The following is a 19,563-nucleotide window of genomic DNA, read 5'->3' on the forward strand; positions in this document are numbered from 1 at the left end:
GGTGCCACTTTACACACAATAAAGATGGCTGTGGTAGGAAAGACATATAATAACAAGTGTTGACAAGGATGTGGAGATGGGATGCCTGGATGGTTCAATCAGTTAACTGTCTGCCTTCAGCTGAGGTCGTGATCCCAGGGTCCTGGGATGGAGCCCTGCATCATGGGTCCCTACTCAGTGGGGAGCCTGCTTCTCTTCTGGCTTTCCCCTGCACCAGCTTCTGCACTCTCTGTCTCTCTCAAATAAATTTTAAAAATCCCTTTTTTAAATGATGTGGAGAAGTTGGGACCATCACACACTATCCTCATTAATGTAAAGTAGTGCCACTGCTTAGGAAAACAGTATGTCATTTACTCAAATGATCTATATGATCTATCAATTTTACTCCTATGTGCATGCCAAGGGGAAATGAAGTATATGTCCACACGAAAGCTTGTACACTAATGGTCGTGGTAGCATCATTCATAATAGCCAAAAATGAAGAAGTTCTAATCCACAAGAGCAAGTAAAATTTGGTATATCCATATACTGAAATATTATTTGGCAATAAAAAGTAATGAAGGGCAGATACATGCTACAGCAGGGATAAATCTTGAAAATCTTATGCTAAGTAAAGAAGCCATTTATAGACAACCATGTATTGTAATTCCATTTATATGAAATATTCAGAATAGGCAAGTCTGTAGAGACAGTAGATTAGTGGTTGCGTAGGGGTGGGGAGCATTGGGGTTAGGGGTAATAGTTAAGAAGTACAGATTCTCTTTTGGGGATAATGAAAATGTTCTAAAATTGTAATGTTGGATATAAAATTCTGAGAATAGACTAAAAACTATTGAATTATACACCTTAAATTAGTGGATTGTAAGGTATGTGAATTATGTCTCAATAAAGCTGTTTAAAAAGATAAGTGGATGGGGATCCTGGGTGGCTCAGTCAGTTAAGCATATGCTTTCTGCTCAGGTCATGATCCCAGAGTCCCGGGTTGGAGTCTCACATTAGGTGCTCAGCTCAGCAGGAAGCCTGCTTCTCCCTCTCCCACTCCCCTTGCTTGTGCTCTTGCTCTCTTTCTGTGTCAAATAAATAAAATTTAAAAATAAGAATAAAGAGATAAGTGGATGACCTTGTGCAGAAAATGAAGAACATTTAAACTCAAATTTATTTCGGTAGTTACTAAAACATTGGCTTTTAGTTTTAATGTATTTCTGTTCAAATTTTACTTCTGCTGTACCATATGGCCCATCAATTCTAATCCTAAATATTAGTTATATTACTCTGGGGAGGTTATTTCATTTTTCTAAGCCTCAGTTCCTCCTCTGTAAATTGAGGATGATAATCCCGTCATAGGTAAGAGTTAAATGACATAGTAAGTGTAAAACACTTCACAGTGTGGGAAGCAAACAATAAATAGTATGTGTCTTGATAAAATACACTCAGAAAATGGGTGAAGGGCTGAGGAAGATATAATCTTCCAGTTATGGAATAAAGAAATCACTGGAATGAAAGGCACAGCATAGAGAGTATAGTCAATGTATTGTAATAGAGTTATAGTGCAATAGATGGTAGCTACACTGGTGAGCATGGCATGACATAGAGATCTTGAATCACTATGTTGTATGTCTGAAAATAATGTAACATTGTGTGTCAACTATAATCAAATAAGAAAATTTGTCATAAAATAAATAAAAATTAAAATAAAATAAAAAATAAATTAAAAAAAAACAAGATAAAAACACTCAACAAAGTAGGAGCAGAAGAGCAGTTCTTCATTCTGATAATGGACATACATGGTAGGCAGAATGATGACTCCCCAAAGATATCCGCTCCTAATACCCAGAACCTCTGACTATATTATATTACAGGGCAAAGGAGGATTAAAATTGCAGATGGAATCTTTGCTATCTTGGATTAACAAAGGTCTTAACATGATACAAAAAGCATAACTCATAAAAGAAATAAATGCTGAATTGTGCTTCACAACATTTTGAAACTTGAAGAAATTAAGTCAATGAAAAGATAAACTACAGACTGAAAGAAAATATTCACAATCTATATATCTGACAAATGATTTGTCCCTAGAGTACTTAGAAAATTTTTATAACTCATTGTCATTAAAGCATGGACAAAGAATTCAAAGATATATTTCCTGAAAGAAAATATTCATTTAGCCAATAAGCACATTAAGGTACCCAACATCATTAGTCAGAATGGAAATATAAATTTATAACCACACTGCAAACTCATTAGAATAACTACATTTAAGAGGACTGATAATACTAAATATTGGAGAGGACGTAGACCAACTGAAATTCTAACACATAAAGACATCTATTTGGCAGTTTTTTTGGAAAGTTAAATATATATTTACCATGTGACCTATCAATTCCAATCCTAAATATTTATCTAATGAAAACCTATATCTACACAAAAACTTATACAGAAATATGCATAGTAGTTTTATTAATAACAACCATTAAAAATAAAATCTTAAGAGGCACCTGTATGGCTCAGTTGGTTAAGGGTCAGACTCTTGATTTTGGCTCAGGTCATGATACTAGGGTCCTGCGGTCAAGCCCCATGTGGAGCTCTGTGCTCATTGGGGAGTCTGCTTCTCCCTTTTCCTCTCCTTCTGTCTCACCCCTGCATCTGTGCTCTCTCTCTCAAATAAAATCTTAAAATATAAATAAAATAAAATCTTTAAAAAAATTTAAAAATGGGCACTTGTTTGGCTCTCTGACAAAATCTTTTTTTTTTTTTTTTTTTTTTTTTTTAGGGACTAACACACCCTTTTAATATGTTTTTAAATATTTTTAAGGTTTAAAAAGTGTTTAAAGTTTGTAGTTCCTAGTAGGAAAACATTATCTGAATGAATACCCTAATGGCAAACCATTGTAGAATGTTTCAGTTGCATGGGGAGCAGAGGGGTAGGGATTCTCTTCACAGCACCCCAGCTTTCTTCATGAGAAGGTCGGAGGTACACTGGTTTGTATTATTGCGACATCCATTAGGTGATCGAAGTTGCTTTTCCTTCAGCAAGGGCTTTATTTGTCAGAAGGGCATTATGCTTGACCTCCAAATTTGGCTGACAATTTACTGATGAGATTCATAACCTTTGGGTTGCTCTGATATTTTGACATATTCGCTGGGTTCTGGGCCACATCCTGGAAGGCCACCATAACTTCTGGATCCTGCATGGCTGCAAGAACTTCCGGATCACTAAGAATTTCATTGAGCCCAGGCATTCCTGCCATTCCAGGCATCCCCCCTGCCATTCCAGGCATTCCTCCAGGAAAATTACCCGGCATTCCCCCAGGAAAGCCACCTGGGAAAGAGCCATACTGAGCTCCTGATTGTCGTCTGGCTTCTTCCTCCCTCTGGGCTCTCTCGTATTCTTCCCGAGCCTTCTTAACCCTTTCTATTCTTTCTTTGATCTCTCGCTCTTCACGTTTTCGCTCGTATTTTCTCTGATGTTCAGCAATTTTCTGGGCCCTCGGTTGAACTTCTTTCAGCATCGCACTAGCATCTTCATCATAATCCAGTTTGCAAGCAAGGGCAAGATCATGTGCTGCTTCTTCCCAATGGCCCAGAAGTCTATGTGCTTTCCCGCGCCACTTATAAGGCTGAGCTGAATCAGGATTTATTTCAATAGCTCTGTCACAGTCTCGAATGGCAGCATTTGGCTTCTGTAATTTGATGAAGACACTGGCTCTCTTGGCATACAGAATGGCCAAGCGAGGATTTAGTTTGATGGCATCTGTGAACAAGTCAATGGCTTTCTGTAGTTCACCATCATTTAGGGCATCAATGGCAGCCACTTTTTTATCATTTGCCTGATCCATCATTTCCTCGGTTATCTCTGCATTTTCATCTCCCATTTCTTGAGGGGCATCGGTATCCGGTTCAGTCACACCTTCATTGTCAATTTCTAGATCACTCTCCTCACTTGATGGTTCATCTGTCTTTATGTTTTCCTCCGCCTTCTTACTATCTGGTTTTTCTTCCTTGATACTGTCTTCTGATTTAGTTTTATGAGTGGCAGGTGGTATTTTACCCCCCATGCTCTCCACCCACTCCCGCAGGAAACGCATTTCCTCGGTGTGCAGAACGCTCGGATCCTGCTTACACATTTTCACGAAAGCCCGAAGCTCGCTCACTTTGCGGGGGTCCATGGTCCAGAGGCAGTGGCAGGCGGCAGGCGCGGCTGGGGTTGCGACCCGATTCCAGGCGCGGGTACTAGCTCAGCGTGATCGTGTAGAAGGGGGCCTCTGACAAAATCTTTTAAAAATCTTTTTAAATGTATTTTTTTAAAGATTTTATTTATTTATTTGACAGACAGAGTTCACAAGTAGGCAGGGAGGCAGGCAGAGAGAGAGGAAGAAGCAGGCTCCCCGCTAAGCAGAGAGCCTGATGTGGAGCTCAATCCCAGGACCCTGGGATCATGACCAGAGCTGAAGGCAGAGGCTTAACCCACTGAGCCACCCAGGTGCCCCTAAATATTTTTTTTTTATTAAATAGTTTATTCATTTATCTTTTAAGTAGTTTCCACCCTAGCATGGAGCCCAATGCAGGGCTTGAACTCATGACCCCAAAATCAACACCTGAGATCAAGAGTTGGCGACTTAGCCAATTGAACCACCGAGGTGCCCCTTAACGTTTTTATTTTTAAGTAACCTCTGCACCCAACACGGGGCCACAAAATCACAACTCTGAGATCAAGAGTTGCACGCTCTACCAGCTGAGCTGGCCAGGCACTCCTTTCCTTTAAGCTTGGCTTGTAAATCACCTATGGTGGAAAATTAATTGCATGTTGTTTGTAGGACACCAGTCAAATTTACTCACCCAGCTTCCCACATTCCAACCCTTTCCCACTCTTATTCATAGAATCATAAATTCGAGAGAGACATCAGAGTGAATTTAACTTTCCACATAAAGCAAACATTAACTTCCTAGAGAACCCATGCCAATTAGGGGCTAAGGTACAAGAGAACATATTCCAGAGCATTTATGCAGAAAAGAAATTTATCCAGGATATCAGACATCTCATAGAATCTTCAGGAAGCTCCAGTGAGTCACAAAAGGAGGCCATGCAGGCAAGCACAGTAATGTTAGTGCTGAATTGCTCACTTGGAAACCCTACTATTGCTACCATTGGGCACAGGCTCCCCAGAACACTGAAACAGGAGCAAATGTGCTGCTGCTGCCCAAAGCTGACTGCCTCTTTGGAGTTTCTCCAGGAAGGCTTTCTCCTTGGCACTGTCTTGGCTCCAAACTGCAGTCTCGTGTTGGCCTTCAATCTACAGGATCCAAGGGAAACATAACACGCCGACTTCAAGGGAAGCTGTGAGAAAGGGTTTCTGGCTTCTACTCTAGGGATGTGGGTTTCACAATTTAGGAGTCCCCTTCCTGCCCCCGCCACCACATGTTGGAAGGTGTTCAAGAATTCAAGGAGAGCCAAAAGCATGACTAATTACCCTAGGAAGTGCATTTTATCATTTGTCTTCTTTAGCATTTGAATGAACTGCTGACTCCTTGTAAATAACATTTTTCATAAACATCTCAGACATGCTCCTTCTTCCCTATGCCATGTCTCTGCACTACCTGAACACAGCTATCAAATATTCTTGAAGTTTTTTCTTCTTGCCAAATATCTCCAGTTCTTGCAAATGTTAATTTTAGGATAGGATTTCAGCTCCCTTGAAAATCAAAAAGCTGTCCCCCAGCATTAACTTTCTTCTACTGAAGCCTCTATAGTGTATCTGAATTGACAGTCCAATTATAAGGGCTGAGGATGGGGAATTTTGTGTGTGTGTGTATGTGTGTGTGTGTGTATACATATATATGTATTATGTACAATGTAACACAAATTCCCAAGTCAAAAAGGTTTGAACTTCCATTAGAGAGGCATATTAGGAAGTTGCCAAACATGACTTGGCCCAGTATCTTCCTATCTCTGACCGCATTGGCAGAAGATTAGAACAATTCTAGACTGATTATTAGAGTTATAAATTACAGGCCACCAAGGAGAAAAGTACTGTGAATTTTTTCCCTCTTCCCCATTAAACTGGGAGTGAAATGCATGAGTATCTATAAATGCTTAAAGTCACAGAATAGTTGCCCTGGTGTGGTGCTTTCTGACACAGTAGCTCAGCCGATGTTTATGAACAATCCCAGGGCAAACTGGGTCACTACCATTTTATCGCTAAGAGGCTTGTGACTTGTTTTAGTCACACCATGGAACCCACACTTGAACTCACATCTTTAGTCTTCAGAGTCCTGGGCATTTCCACCATTTTACACTCCCAGGACAGTAAGGGGTGGGAGAGACTGAGAGAAAGAGCAAAAGTGCAAGGGACATAGTTGTTGGAACTTAGTGTGCTGACATGTCTAGAGAATTATCTATTTTAAAAGCACGGAAAACACTTGACTGTAAATCCATTTGCAAAGGGAACTTGTGAGGGCCACTTGGAGGATTTGCTTGAACCAAAGTGGATAGAATTGTGTTTATTTTACCATGTATAGTACGGCATTTGTTTCTTATGCTGTAACAAAATGCCACAAACTGGATAGCTTAAAACAAGAGAAATTTATTTTCTCACATTCTGGAGACCAGAAACCCAAAGTGAGTATCACTGGGCTGAAATCGTGTTGGCAGGACTACACTCCCTCTTGAGGCTCTAGCGGAGAATCTATTTTTTGCCTCTCTTAGCTTCAGGTGGCTGCTGGACTTGCTTGACTCGTAGTCACGTGACCCCAGTTTCTGCCTCCAAGGTCACATTGCCTTCTCCTCTTTGATCTCCTGCCTCTCTTTCATTAGGACACTTGTCATCCCATTTAAAGCTCACCCAGCTAATTCAGGATTATCTCCCCAACTCAAGATCCTTAATTTAACCACATCTACAAAACTAAAACATTTATAAGCTCCAGGGGTGAAGAACTGATATATTTGTGTGGCCCACACAAATACACCACATTACCACATCTCCCTTTTTTATCCTGCATTATAGAATTTGTTCTTATAAAAGCGATGGGTGGGGGCACATGGGTGGCTCAGTCAGTTCAAAGCAATGTGTATTTGATACAGAAAATTAGACCGTACAGATAAAGAAGAAAAATTAAAATTACCATAATCCGGGCACCTGGTGGCCTCAATGAGTTAAAGCCTCTGCCTTCAGCTCAGGCCATGATCTCAGGGTCCTGGGATCGAGTTCCAAATAGGGCTTTCTACGCAGTGGGGGGGGCCTGCTTCCCCCTCTCTCTCTGCCTGCCTCTTTGCCTGCTTGTGATCTCTCTCTGTGTGTCAAATAAATAAAATCTTTAAAAAATAAAATAAAATAATCACAATTCTATCCCCACCCTGGACTTAAGCACTGCTAATATTTTGGTATCTATCTTTACAGTTCTTTCTCTGTGAACATATATTTACATGTAGGTTTCATTACAAGTTTAAAAACCCAGGCGATAGCGCAGCCCTGATTTCACTTCAGAGGAGCCCACCTCACAAGTTAGAAAAGACTACTGGTACTTTCCTAGAAAACCTGGAATGCAGAAATTTATTTCGGGGACAACTTAGATATCCCCCTATGTCAGACAGGTTAGTGTCAGGGCAATGTTTTTAAAATAGGTAGTTAAATAACATAAAAAGTTCAAGGCAGCTTGTGCAATGTCAGAAGAAAGAATAGGTAAGAATGTCCTTCTCAAGAGAACAGCTAGGAGATGATCCGTTTCCAGAACTGAATGTCAACTGGCTTCTTGGAGTCTGGGACCACAAGCTTTGAATGTGGGGTGTCTGTGGAACCTGACACCAAAATTAGCCCTTGTTCACACGCACATGCTGCCCATTCTTGTTCCCAGGCTGTTTCTCCATGGCTCCTTGCCTATGCTGTTCCTCTGCCTAGAAACAGCCTTTTTCCTTTATTGCCTCGTGAACTTCAGTTTCCTTCAAGAACAACTCAAAAGTCAGCTCTTCCAGGGAATTAAATATCCCTCTGCAGGGGTTGTCCAAGAACACAGACCTTCAAGACCTCAACTTGCAATAAGAAATACATTTTTATCACTATCCAGGATCAGGATACATAAACTATTGAAATAAAACTTTCATGAAAAAAGACAGTGCATTTTGGGGTGCCTGAGTGGCTAAAAAAAGTGCATTTTGAAAGTTTTAATCTTATTTCATTAAAAATATATATACTGGGGCACGTGGCTGGCTCTGCTGGAGAAACATGCAACACTTGATCTCTGTGTCATAAGTTTGAGCCCCATGTTGAATGTAGAGATTACTTCAAATAAATAAATAAACTTCAAATATATATATATATTTATATGTAAATATATATTTATTTTTATATATTCATATACATATAAACATACTTATATTTATATATTTATAAATTTAATATATATTTTATAAACTATATATTTATATATAAATTTATGTATTTATAATTTTTATATGTGAATTTATTTATATATATAAATAAATATATAAACTTCAAACATATACATTTGAAGTTTATTTTATTTTATTAAATAAATACATACATAAATTTATATATATTAATAACTCACTTAAGTTGCTATCATGACCTGCTAATGAGTTGGCCAATTTGAAAAATTGCCCTAGAAGATACTCTTTCTAGCTTTGACAGCTTTTCTTGCTTCTCTCATCTCTGAAAGCCTCAGATCCTTTGACCCCTCATACAAATGTGCTGGGGCCCAGTTCTTTTCTGATACTGGTTTCTGCTCATGTTGCTGCTCCTTGTGGGTTTCTGCTCCAGTAAGTGTGATTCTAGCAGCCTGACTGTCTCCAGTTTGGGGCACCTGTTTGCTCCAATTCTCTGACAGATCTAAAAAGAGCTGTTGATTTTCAGTATATTCAGTTTACTTTTTACTTGATGTTAGGATGGAGTAACAATTTCTTTACATGACAGACCAGAAACTAGAAGTCAAAAAGTCTTCTTTTCAAAATATAAATCAATCAACTGATTTAAAAATTTATATGGAAATGCAAATAATTCATTTTTTAAAAGAATTTATTTATTTGAGAAGGAGACAGTGCACGAGAGCATGAGAGGAGAGAAGGTCAGAGGGAGAAGCAGACTCCCTGTGGAGCTGGGAGCCCGATGAGGGATCCTGGGACTCCAGGATCATGATCTGAACTGAAGGCAGTTGCTTAACCAACTGAGCCACCCAGGTCCCCCAGTGCAAATAATTCTTTAAAAACAAACAAAATGGAAGGAGTTATACTACCTGATTTCAAGACTTATTATAAGGATACAATAATCAAGACAGTGTGATATTGGCATAAGAACAGACATATAAATCAATGGAATGGGGACGCCTGGGTGGCTCAGTGGGTTAAGCCGCTGCCTTCGGCTCAGGTCATGATCTCAGGGTCCTGGGATCGAGCCCCGCATCGGGCTCTCTGCTCAGCAGGGAGCCTGCTTCCCTCTCTCTCTCTCTCTGCCTGCCTCTCCATCTACTTGTGATTTCTCTCTGTAAAATAAATAAATAAAATCTTTAAAAAAAAAAAAATCAATGGAATGGAAGAGAATCTAGAACAATCCCAAATTCAATGGGTAACATATACTTTTCAATCAATCATGCTGGCAAAATTAGATATCTCTATAGGGAAAAAAGAATGAACTTCAACTCCTCATCTTACTTCATGAACAAAAACCTTCCCCAAAAGGATCAATGACCTAAATGTAAAAGCTAAAATGATAAAACCTCTAGAAGCAAACGTAGGTGAAAATTGTTGTGGCTTAGGATAACAAGGACTTTGTAGACAGGACACAAAAAGCACGAATCAAAGAAGAAAGATTAACAAGGTGGAATTCATAAAAAGGAAAATGTTTTATTTTTCAAAAGATGTTAAGAGAATAAAAGGCAACTGTTGTATTAATCATGTTTTTAATTTTTTATATTTTATGGTGCTTTGCTGTCTTGGGAGTCTTGTTAGCTGGAAGAGGCTACCCTTACCAGGACTAGCTAATTTCTAGGAATAGCAAAAAACTTGTCTGTGAGCCTGCCTTTCTTATGCAAACCAACCAATCCAAAGACAATATCCCCAACCACCGGTTTTACAAACTCATGCACCAAGTCAGTATTTCCCTTGCCTTAAATCACTCCAGAGTCACCATTATGGCCCACTGTCTGCCAAAATTATTCAAACTATCCAATCCTAAACTTGCTCAAACTTGCCTACCCTGCCTCACTCATTTCCTCCTGTGGAAAGAAAACTACAGTCCAGGCTCTGGACTAAGGTTTTTCCTTTTCTCTTCTGCCTCCTGATCAAGCCCTGTATGATGTGGCATATACTTCTTCTACTGGGGATTTTAAGTAATAAAATTTAATTTATTGGCCTTGACCTCTCCATGTTGTCACTCAGTTATCTTTATACATTAACTTCTGGATACAATCAAAACAACCACAGGTTAGGAGAATATACTCATAGTACATATATCTGGCAAATGACTTAGATCCTGAATCTATGAAGAACTCTTTTTTTTTTTTTTTAAAGATTTTATTTATTCAGTTGACAGAGAGAGAGAACTCTAGCAAAAAGAGTGGCAGGCAGTGGAAAATGGGCAAAAATCTATACAGCTAGTTCACAAAAGATTTATGAATGAACAATACAGTACATGAAAAGATGCTCAACATCATTAAATGAAAATTAAGACTACATAATGAGAGGGATGCCTAGGTGACTCCGTTGGCTAAGTGTCTGACTCTTGGTTTTGGCTTAGGTCATGATCTTGAGGTGGTGGGATGGAGCCCAGCACTGGGCTCTTCACTGAGCACAGAGTCTGCTTCAGATTCTCTCTCCCTCTGCCCCTCCCCTGTATGCTCTCTCTAATAAATAAATAAAATCCTTTAAAAAAAAAAAACAAGACAAAACAAAACCCCTACATAATGAGATACCACTACCCATTCATTGGAATCCTTGGAACTGTTGGTTTTACACGTTAGTAGGCATGTAAAGTGGTAGAACCACTTTGAAAAATAGTTTGGCACCTTCTATAAAATTAACATACACTTACCATGTATATGACCCAGAAATACCACTTCTAGGTATTAATCCAAGAGAAATGAAAACATGTCCACAAAGATACTTATACATGAATGTTCATAGCAGCTTCATTCATTATAGCTAGAAACGGGAAACCGTACATGCAAACAACAAGGCAAATCTCAAGTCAAAGGAGCCAGATTCAAGAGTACTTACCACAGGGATGCCTGGGTGGTTCAGTCAGTTGGGTGTCTGCCTTCAGCCAGGTCATGATCCCAGAGTCTTGGGATCAAGTCCCACAACGGGCTCCTTGCTCAGCAGGGAGACTGCTTCTCCCTCTGCCTGCTTCTCCCTCTTCCCCCTCTGCTCCCTCTTCCTGCTTGGTGCACTCACTTGTTTTCTCCCTGTCTCTGACAAATAAGTAAATAAAGAATTTTTTTAAAAAAGAGTACATACTGGGGCACCTGGGTGGCTCAGTGGGTTAAGCCGCTGCCTTCGGCTCAGGTCATGATCTCAGGGTCCTGGGGTCGAGTCCCGCATCGGGCTCTCTGCTCAGCAGGGAGCCTGCTTCCCCTCTCTCTCTCTGTCTGCCTCTCCGTCTACTTGTGATTTCTCTCTATCAAATAAATAAATAAAATCTTAAAAAAAAAAAGAGTACATACTATGTTTTTCATTCACATGACTCTCTAGAACAGGCAAAACTAATTCTACTTAAAGAAATATGATCAGTTGTTGTTTTGGTGGGCAGTAGGAGGGATGGGTTATATAAGGAAACTTTCTGCAATGATGGAAATAAATTTTGACTGGGGTGTTAGTGACTTTGGTGCATACATTGGTCAAAGCTCCTTGCATTTTCTTGTATGCAGTTTATGTATTGTATGTAATTATACCTTAATATAATATAATATTATATAATAATGTAATAATATAATGTAATAATACATATAAAATGTATCATATATAACAATATAATAACAAACATATAACGCATATACAAATTCATAATATAATAATATATAAATACAAATATACCATATATATGTATGTATTTTGTAATTATACCATAATGAGGTTGATTTTTTAAAAGATTTTACTTATTTATTTGACAGAGAGGCACAGCAAGAGAGGGAACAGAAGCAAGGGAAGTGAGAGAAGGAGAAGCAGGCTTTCCGCCAAGCAAGGAGCCCAATGCGGCGCTCAATCCCAGGACCCCGCAACCATGACTCGAGACAAAGGCAGACTGAGCCACCCAGGAGCCCTGAGGTTGATTTTTTAAAAATGAAACAGTTTAAGGGGTGTCTGTCTGGCTCCATTAGAAGGGAATATGAGCCTTGAGCTCAGGGTTGTGAGTTAGAGCCTCACATTGGGTGTAGAGATTACTAAAGTAAATCAGTAAACAAAAATAAATTTTTTAAAAAAGATTTTATTTATTTATTTGCCAGAGAGAGAGAGCGAGCGAGTGAGCACAGGCAGGCAGAGTGGCAGCAGAGGCAGAGGGAGAAGCAGGCTCCCCGCCGAGCACGGAGCCCGATGTGGGACCTGATCCCAGGACGCTGGGATCATGACCTGGGCCGAAGGCAGCCGCTTAACCAACTGAGCCACCCAGGCATCCCAACAAAAATAAATTTTAAAAAATAAAACAGTTGAGTTCAGATTGTGCCTTTCTTTTTCCTTTTTTTCTTTTTAAGTATTTTATTTATTTATTTGACCAACAGAGATCACAAGTAGGCAGAGAGGCAGGCAGGGAGAGGAGGAAGCAGGCTCCCTGTGGAGCAGAGAGCCCAATGCGGGGCTCAATCCCAGGACCCTGGGATCATGACCTGAGCCAGAGGCAGAGGCTTTAACGCACTGAGCCACCCAGGTGCCCCCAGATGGTGCCTTTCAAACCAGAGAAATCTTGGGGGCTTCAGGAGGAGCACACCCATTTGCATTAGTCAAGCTTAAGATTTGAAAACCAAGAGAAGCCTAGCCCAGGAAGAAAACTAGTATAGATGAGTGTCTATGAGTGAAAAACAGAGGAAACATTTCTCCAAGCTATGAAGGGCTGCTGGGGTGCAGTGTGGTCTGCATTTGAGAGTTAGATCGTGGAGAGCCAGAAACAGAAGTGACTCTGCTTCTCCAGGGACTTGGAGTGGTGCCAGAGCTTACCCCTGGTACAGACAACGGTTTTGCTGTGATACTCTAGAGAAGACCAAATTCTATGGGAGGTGAAATGTGCTATTCCTTTGGGTGGTGACAGAAGAATAATGGCTAAAAATAGTAGCTAACATGTATTGAACTGTTCCTTTTATGAGATATGACATAGGAATTCTCATAACTTCTTAAGTTAAATACTCTTCTCAACTCCCTGGTACAGATGAGCAACAAGTGGGGTACTGGCGCTAGTTCTTACTGTTTAGTCAGAACTGACTGTCGAATTATCATGATTTTTGTTAGCCAGTTGACATATGTTGCTAGCTTAAGATCAGCCCTGGTGAAAATACTTCTAATGTGGAGATTGGTAAATGCTACCAACCAGAGCCTTTACCCCAGAGAACAAGTGTGTTCAATACTTAGCAGCAGAGCACTGAAACAGGCATGGAGAGGTTTAGCAGCTTGCCAAGGTTACACAGCTTATAGCAACTGGCAGATCCCAGGCCAGTTTCATTACTCTAAAGCCCACAGTCTTACCACTAGAGACCCTTTTATATTGAGGCATAAGACTGCTTCCCTGAATTCATTTCCAAAGAAAAACCATGTTGCTCAAGAAAGACTCTCAGATTAAGGATGTGGACTTTGCAGAACTTTTCTTGAGGGCCTAGAATTCAAGTATTTGGCATTTCCATAACTCAACATGGGTTGGAGGTGGGTGTGGGGAGGGCATGACCCTAGTGCTCTGGCAACAGGCTGCTGAGATGCACATTTTATTTATTTCTTCATTTATTTAAAGATTTTATTTATTTATTTATTTGACAGAGAGAGAGAGACAGCGAGACAGGGGAACACAAGCAGGGGGAGGGGGAGAGGGAGAATCAGGCTCTCCGCTGATGATGCGATGTGGGACTCAATCCCAGGACCCTGGGACCATGACCTGAATCAAAAACAGACACTTAATGACTGAGCCACCCAGGGGCCCCAGCACATTTTATATAAATAAATAAATGTGTACATTTCCCCCCATTTCCTCAATGAATTTCATAAAGGAGAATAGTTGAGTCCTCATTCAAAGGATGGGAATGACTCGTATAAAGCAAATTGTGTATGAGCTATTTGTGTGGAATGTTCTGAATCATGAAGAAATAAAAATCATTTGCTGCAAGAAGGTCAAGCAGAAGGCTGTGAGAGGGATCATTCCCCTGATTTTGAAGAAGGGCTCCGAATCCTATAACCTCTTTCTCAGATCCCTTGAAAAGTAGAACTATCCTCTGTTTCAGGATTTGATTGGACAAAGCAAGTATCAACTTTCTTTTTTTTAAATTTTATTTTGTTTTATTTCTTTTCCGTGTTCCCGAATTCATTGTTTATGCACCACACCCAGTGCTTCATGCTATATGTGCCCTCCATAATACCTACCACAAGGCTCACCCAACTCTCCACTCCCCTCCCCTCCAAAACCCTGTTTTTTCAAGAATCCACAATCTCTCATTGTTTGTCTCCCCCTTCAATTCCTCCCAACTCACTTCTCCTCTCCATCTCCCAATGTCCTCTGTGTTATTCCTTATGCTCCACAAGTATATGAAACCATATGATAATTGACTCTCTCTGCTTGACTTATTCCACTTAGAATAATGTCTTCCAGTCCCATCCATGTTGATACAAGAGTTGGGTATTCATCCTTTCTGATGGAGGCATAATACTCCATTGTATATATGGACCATATCTACTTTATCCATTCATCCGTTGAAGGGCATCTTGGTTCTTTCCACAGTTTGGCGACCATGGCCATTGCTGATATAAACATTGGGGTACAGATGGCCCTTCTTTTCAGCAAGTATCAGCTTTCTTATATCTGTTCTACAAATAGAATAAACTATGAAGAAAGCCCATACTCCCAATGAGAGAACGTTTGCTCCCCTCTCTCTTTATGTCATTAGGTAGTTTTTGGTTCCGCAGAGGAAAGACTCAGATACTCTCAACAAAAACTACTAGATTACTTGTCATTGAAGTCAATTAAGTCACTCCATGGTCAGGGATTAAAGATTTAGTGCAGTCTCATTTCAAAATCAAACTGGATAATGAAGGCATTCAAGAAGTTAACACGGTCATGGTTCTTGACATTCCTTAGTCCAGTGAGGAATTACTATTTTTAGTAATATTATCAATAAGTAATAGCTTTTATTTTGTTTCATGATAGATTTTAATCAGGGTTAAGGGTTGATCTGGGGAAAGTTACCCTTAACCATCCCTCTCAGCCAAATCCCTACTATTCTCACACACTTCCCTTAGCCCTAACACAGGCTCCTCCCATTCCCGTTTGGCTGAGACAAAGATCCTGTGGTGGGAAGGAGGAAACAGAAGGCAAAAAGGGAAGAGTAAATATTTGGAATCCATTGTGCTGGCTCATACTGGGGAAGGAAAGTCAGGTCACCAATGGAAAATCCTCTGCATAACTCCATCTTCATCCTCGTGAACTCTAAGTTCTGGGGAGACACAGAATTGGGTCCTCTAACCTCACCTCTTCTCTGACTGGGCTTTTTCAGCAGATATCAGAAGAAGACTTAGATGATTTGACTTACAACCTAAAGGATTTATACCATATCCCATCTTTTTTGAGCTTCTGTCCCCTGAGTAAAGATATTGACATTATTTTTAATTCAAAAAGCACCTTTACAGAAGGTGTTCTATGGAAGAAGGACCATCACCATTACCGAGTGGAGCAGCTGACCCCAAATTATCTGCTAGACACTCTTCAGAGCCCCTGCATCATCAAAGGGGAATTGGGCAAATGGAAGTCCACTCTGCTACAGCAAATCGACACACTCTGGGCCTCTGGAAAGTGTGGGGCTCTGACCAAGTTCAAATTAATCTTCTTCTTCCAGCTGAGCAGGGCACAAGGTGGGCTCTTTGCAACTATGTGGGATCAACTCGTGCATATACCTGATGTAATCAGGAAGCCGACTTTCCTGGCCATGCTGCTGAAACTACAGCAGAGTTCTTTTTCTCCTTGGCGGCTACAATGAATTCAGGGCCCAGAACTGCCCAGAGACTGAAATCCTCATAAAGGAAAACCACAGCCTCCAGAATATGGGTGTTGTCGCCCCCCACCACTGAGTGCCTGAGGCACATCAGGCAGTTTGGTGCCCTGACTGCTGAGAGGGTTATGACGGAGGACAGTGCCCAGACTCTCATCTGGAAAGTGCTGACAAAGGAGCATGCTGAAGGTTTGTTGCTCCAAATTCAGAAATCCAGGTGCTTGAGGAGTCTGATGAAGACCCCTCACTTTGTGGTCATCATTTGTGTCATCCAGATGGGGGAAAATAAGTTCCACTCTAACACACAAACAACACTGATCCTTACCTTCTATGATCTGCTGATATACAAAAACCAGCACAAACTTAGAGAGGGGGCTGCAGGTGACTTCACTCAGAGTCTGGAGTACTATGGAGACCTCACTTTGGGGGGGGGGCGTGTTTTTCCACAGATTTGATTTCCAACCGGAAGACATGTCCAGTGTGAATGAGGACACCCTACCAACAACTGGACTCCTCTGTAAATACACAGCTCAATGGTTCAAGCCCAAGTATAAATTCTTTCCCGACTCATCCCAGGAGACCTAGCAGGATGCAGGGTCGGCAATTCACTGAAGTTTCAAGAATCAGAGGAGGTGACCAAGGGAAATGTCACTTGCAGAAAATGGTTTTCATTTCAGACTTTACATCCAAGTATAGCAACCTGCTCCCGTACACCTGGATCAGCTACCGAAGCCACCGGGACTGTTTTGAAAGACTGCAGGAGTGTATCAAGATGGCAACCTCCTCGGGCCTTGGGCTCTCCAACACTAAGAAGCCTCTCTGGAGGCAAGAATCTATGCAAATGTGAAAAACACCACCATGCAAGAAACTCTGAAAGCCATAAACATCAATTCCTTTACAGAGTGTGGCATTAATTGATTCTATGAGCATATATACGAATCAGACCTGACTAAAGAATTTGAAGCTTCCTTTTGTGGTAAAAGCTTATATATCAAGTCAGAGAACATCCCTGATTATTTATTTGACTTCTTTGAACACTTACTTAATTGGGTCAGTCCTCTGGACTTCATTAAACTTAACTTCTATGGAGAAGCTCTGGTCTCATGGGACAAGATCACAGGAGACACAAGCAGGCGTGGAGAAGAGTCCTCAGAAACCTACATTCCCAGCATGGCCATGTCTTTATTCTGCAACTGGAAGCAGGAATTTAAGACTCTGGAGGTCACACTCTGGGATTTCAGCAAGTTGAATAAGCAAAAAATCAGATACCTGGGAAAGATATTCAGCTCTGCTACAAGCCTCAGATTGTGCATGAAGAGGTATGCTGGTGTGGCTCGAAGCTTTAGTTCTCTCCTTGGCACCCGTGAGAAAAATTTTTGTCACCGTGGAAGCCAGTGCCCTCACCATAGAAGAGGAGCAGCACATCACACACGTGACAAACCTGAAAACCTGGAGTATTCAGGACCTCCAGACTGTATGGCTGCCAGGTATTGTACACATCAGCAGTTTAAGCTATAATCAAGCCCATTGGGGTGCCATGGAAATATTAGGTATCATATAGTTTTGCTTTAAATGTCCTAAAATGTCTATACTGCCTAGAGCAATCTATACTTTTAATGCCATTCCGATCAAAATTCCACCGGAATTTTTCAAAGAGCTGGAGCAAATAATCCTAAAATTTGTATGGAATCAGAAAAGACCCCGAATCGCTAAGGAAATGTTGAAAAACAAAAATAAAATGGTGGGCATCACAGTTTTACCTGATTTCAAGTTACCTGATTTCAAGCTTTACTACAAAGCTGTGATCACCAAGACAGCATGGTACTGGCATAAAAACAGACACTTAGACCAGTGGAACAGAGTAGAGAGCCCAGATATGGGCCCTCAACTCTATGGGCAAATAATCTTCAACAAAACAGGAAAAAATATACAGTGGAAAAAAGACAGTCTCTTCAATAAATGGTGCTGGGAAAACTGGACGGCTATATGTAGAAGAATGAAACTTGACCATTCTCTTACACCATACACAAAGATAAACTCAAAATGGATAAGACCTCAATATGAGATAGGAATCCATCAGAATCCTAGAAGAGAACATAGGCAATAACCTCTTTGATATCAGCCACAGCAACTTCCTTCAAGATATGTCTCCAAAGGCAAAGGAAACAAAAGCGAAGATGAACTTTTGGGACTTTATCAAGATCAAAAGCTTCTGCACAGCAAAGGAAACAGTCAACAAAACGAAGAGGCAACCCACAGAATGGGAGAAGATATTTGCAAATAACAGTACAGACAAAAGGTTGATATCCAGGATCTATAAAGAACCCCTCAAACTCAACACACAAAACAGACAATCATATCAAAAAATGGGCAGAAGATATGAACAGACACTTCTCCAATGAAGACATACAAATGGCTATCAGACACATGAAAAAACGTTCATCATCACTAGTCATCAGGGAGATTCAAATTAAAACTACATTGAGATACCACCTTATTACAGTTAGAATGGCCAAAATTAGCAAGACAGGAAACAACATGTGCTGGAGAGGATGTGGAGAAAGGGGAACTCTCTTACACTGTTGGTGGGAATGCAAGTTGGTGCAGCCACTTTGGAAAACAGTGTGGAGATTCCTTAAGAAATTAAAAATAGAGCTTCCCTATGACCCTGCAATTGCACTACTGGGTATTTACCCCAAAGATACAGATGGAGTGAAAAGAAGGGCCATCTGTACCCCAGTGTTTATAGCAGCAACGGCCACGGTTGCCAAACTGTGGAAAGAGCCAAAATGCCCTTCAACAGATGAATGAATAAGGAATATGTGGTCCATATAAACTATGGAATATTATGCCTCTATCAGAAAGGACGAATACCCAACTTTTGTAGCAACATGGACAGGACTGGAAGAGATTATGCTGAGTGAAATAAGTCAAGCAGAGAGAGTCAATTATCATATGGTTTCACTCATTTGTGGAGCATAACAAATAACATGGAGGACAAGGGGAGATGGAGAGGAGAAGGGAGTTGAGGGAAATTGGAAGAGGAGGTGAACCATGAGAGACTATGGATTTTGAAAAACAATCTGAGGGTTTTGAAGGAGCGGGGGTGTGGGAGTTTGGGGGAACCAAGTGGTGGGTATTAGAGAGGGCACGGATTGCATGGAGCACTGGGTGTGGTGCAAAAACAATGAATACTGTTACGCTGAAAAGAAATAAAAAATTTAAAAAAAACAAAAAACAAAAAACATGTCCTAATAGTTTCAACCACATGTCAGGACTTGGAAGGGAGGTGGGAGGACTGAGAGAGCCGTCCATAAGGGGGGGAAGGCTGTCATACTGGGAAGCACCAGGGACGATTCCAAGAGCTGAAGTTATAGTTTGACAGAA

General features: G+C 40.7%; 2 protein-coding genes across 2 annotated transcripts; one reads left to right on the plus strand and one right to left on the minus strand.

The window, feature by feature from the left end:
* Positions 1–3,001: 3,001 nt before the first annotated feature.
* On the minus strand, positions 3,002–4,255 carry LOC131840556 (hsc70-interacting protein-like). Its single transcript, XM_059188677.1, has one exon. The coding sequence runs from the start codon at positions 4,164–4,166 to the stop codon at positions 3,057–3,059; it is 1,110 nt and encodes a 369-aa protein (XP_059044660.1). The 5' UTR covers positions 4,167–4,255; the 3' UTR covers positions 3,002–3,056.
* Positions 4,256–14,220: 9,965 nt separating this feature from the next.
* Positions 14,221–17,737, plus strand: NLRC4 (NLR family CARD domain containing 4). Its single transcript, XM_059134373.1, is given in 11 exon segments — positions 14,221–14,322; positions 15,685–16,130; positions 16,132–16,243; positions 16,245–16,601; positions 16,603–16,753; positions 16,756–16,821; positions 16,824–16,890; positions 16,892–16,949; positions 16,952–17,012; positions 17,015–17,552; positions 17,554–17,737. Coding segments are annotated over 11 exon segments (2,142 nt in total).
* Positions 17,738–19,563: the final 1,826 nt, after the last annotated feature.

The sequence above is a fragment of the Mustela lutreola genome, chromosome 9 (assembly GCF_030435805.1).
Source record: "Mustela lutreola isolate mMusLut2 chromosome 9, mMusLut2.pri, whole genome shotgun sequence".
Classification (NCBI taxonomy): Eukaryota; Metazoa; Chordata; class Mammalia; order Carnivora; family Mustelidae; genus Mustela; species Mustela lutreola.

Excerpts from the sequence above, each read along its gene's own strand:
- LOC131840556 (XM_059188677.1), bottom strand. The coding sequence starts at position 4,166 with ATGGACCCCCGCAAAGTGAGCGAGCTTCGGGCTTTCGTGAAAATGTGT.